Consider the following 2632-nt stretch of genomic DNA (forward strand, 5'->3'; position numbering starts at 1 on the left):
GTACAGTCACACATTTACCCTTTATCCTCTGTGCTTCTCCTTCACAGGTTCAATTTTAAATTACACTCTGGGAGCCTCAAGAAATCCAGAGACCAAATCTAAATATACAGGGTGGTAGAATTAAAATACTCAGCCATTTTGGTCCCGGGAGTGGAGGCAAGTTCAGTTCAAGTTCAATGCAGTCTTCTTATAGTATATGTAATTAAATAGCATTATAAGATGTTTAATAGCAGCAAATAAATGGAATGGCAGATTATGATAATAGATTATTTTAACATGAAATGTGTTCATTCACATTTTCATGTCTGACTTGATGATGAACTACATATTTATTATTGAATAATGATGCTTCTTGCAGATAGAGGTTAGTTCAAGGAATACGCTTAAAACTGCAAAACTGTGTTGTTTAGGAATGACTCCAGATTTATTCTGTAATTTGGCGTTCTGACAACCAACCCTTTCAATGCAGACTTTATTTAAAATAGATAAACACTACAGTGCTACTGAATGTTTTTATTTGTATAGAATCAGTTCATAATAAGATTAGAAATAATAATTGTGAATTATTAAAATATGTGAATTACCCCTCTCATTGTGTTCTAATAAAATGAAGTATATACTACTTTAGTGGTAAAAATGAACTTACTCTGCGCACTACATTAATGTAAACACATCACCAATTTGAACATATTACACAGATTCCTTGTCAATCCTGATAAAAAAAAGTCCACAGATATACTGCAAGCAAATACTTACATAAATAGTTTTTAATCTATTTCTATGGGTAACACTGCAGCCATATATGCAGAATAAATATATTATTCTGTGTACAGTTTAATTCTAGAGGAATTAGGATAAAATATTTTTAAAGTAACAATGAGCTTCAGTGCTTTTCGAAACCATGGATAGAAAAAAGCATAAATCAGTGGATTAAATGTAGAATTAATGTAACCAAACCATATAAAAACATCAAAAATGGCTGCTGGAGTCACAAAATTTAAATAGACATCAATCATTGTATCTGTGAAGTAAGGGACCCAGCAAACTAGAAAGACACCCATTACTATTCCTAGCGTTTTAGCAGCTTTTTGTTCTTTGTTTCGCTGTGCTCTTCTTCTGTTGTCTTCAAGTGAAAATGTTCTGTCTTCCATAGTTTGTATAAGTCTTGCTTGCTTTCTAGCAACAGTGTAAATTCGTGTATATATCCCAATCATGCCAAAACAGGGAATAAAAAAAGTAACTGCATCCAGTAATGCCCACAGCTTATTAAAAATAAGTAAACAGCCACCCTCACATGATAATACTGCAACCAATTCTTCTAGACCTCGGTCATTGGATTTGGTGTAAATCACTCCAAAGCTATATATTGCTGGCAATACCCACCCAAGAGTTATACAAATCCAGGCTACTCTGATATTGATTTTGTTTGCATAACGAAGAGGCTCACACACTGCATAGTAGCGATCAATAGCAATAAGACACAAGTGAAAAATTGAAGTAGTGCAAAGCAAAATGTCAACAGATGTATGAAGTTTGCAGAAGAATGATCCCATATACCAACAAGTTTCAACCATTCTGATCATGCTTAATGGAAGAACAAAAAGCCCAAGGAGGAAATCAGCAATTGCTAGAGAAAGAACCAACAGATTATTTGGTGAATGAAGCTGCTTGAAATGAGAGATAGAAATAATCACAACCAGATTGCCAGCAATTGTTGTAAACACTGATGGAACAAACAAAAAATACAAAGCTGCTCTTTCACCAACCGATCTGGACAGTTTAATGCAGGATTTGGTAACATTTTCATAGCAGTACTCTACTGAGTCCATCTGAATGAAGGATGAATTCATCTTTCTGAGGTTGAAAGCAAGGTGTTAATGAAACCAAAAGATGTGTGTTTCAGTCAGAAGAAAAAAAAAATCCTCTGTTGGAAGAAAGAGGTTACAATTTAATACACTTACTATAATAAAATATCTGCTCAATTAAAAAAAAAAAATCTATTCATATATTAAAATATGAATGCCTGAAACATTGCTTCAGTCTTTACCTGAGGCTATTCATTCACAGGATATTTGAATTAATCAAAAGACACTCCAATTTAACTAGCCTAAAAATCATGCTTTTATTTTGTTTGATTTTTTATCTACTCTTTTATTGCTCCCTGTAGTAAAATATAAACTGTAGAACAATACATTACCTAATATCACTTAATATATTCTTCATTTACAAAGACCTCTTTACACACGTCTTATTTTCTGTATTCCCTGTTTGTAAAGCAGACTTATATACAGTGTGAGAGCTTCCTGGAGTTCAGTGACACTTGGATATCTTGATGGATAACGAAATGTGATTGGTTATGAAAAGAAGTTGTACTTATCATATAATTTGAATTTCTTACTGACAGACCATAAAGGAGCAATGGGTTGGTGGGGATTGGTGTATGTGATGTGGCATGAGTTTGGTACCCACTAGTTTATGCTAAAGGACAATATGACATGCAGCATGAAAGTAATTCAGGAATGCCTCAATATGGAATGTTCTTCAATTTCAGTGTTGCCTATTTAATGGCATCGCGTGACAAATGACGAGTCAATAAAAGCTTTAGTAGCATACTGTATGGGATTTAACAGTA

General features: G+C 33.5%; 1 protein-coding gene across 1 annotated transcript; it reads right to left on the reverse strand.

The window, feature by feature from the left end:
* Positions 1–818: 818 nt before the first annotated feature.
* Positions 819–1850, reverse strand: LOC136758867 (trace amine-associated receptor 13c-like). The gene has a single exon (XM_066713580.1). The coding sequence runs from the start codon at positions 1848–1850 to the stop codon at positions 819–821; it is 1032 nt and encodes a 343-aa protein (XP_066569677.1).
* Positions 1851–2632: the final 782 nt, after the last annotated feature.

This window comes from Amia ocellicauda, chromosome 1 (assembly GCF_036373705.1).
Source record: "Amia ocellicauda isolate fAmiCal2 chromosome 1, fAmiCal2.hap1, whole genome shotgun sequence".
In the NCBI taxonomy this organism is placed as follows: Eukaryota; Metazoa; Chordata; class Actinopteri; order Amiiformes; family Amiidae; genus Amia; species Amia ocellicauda.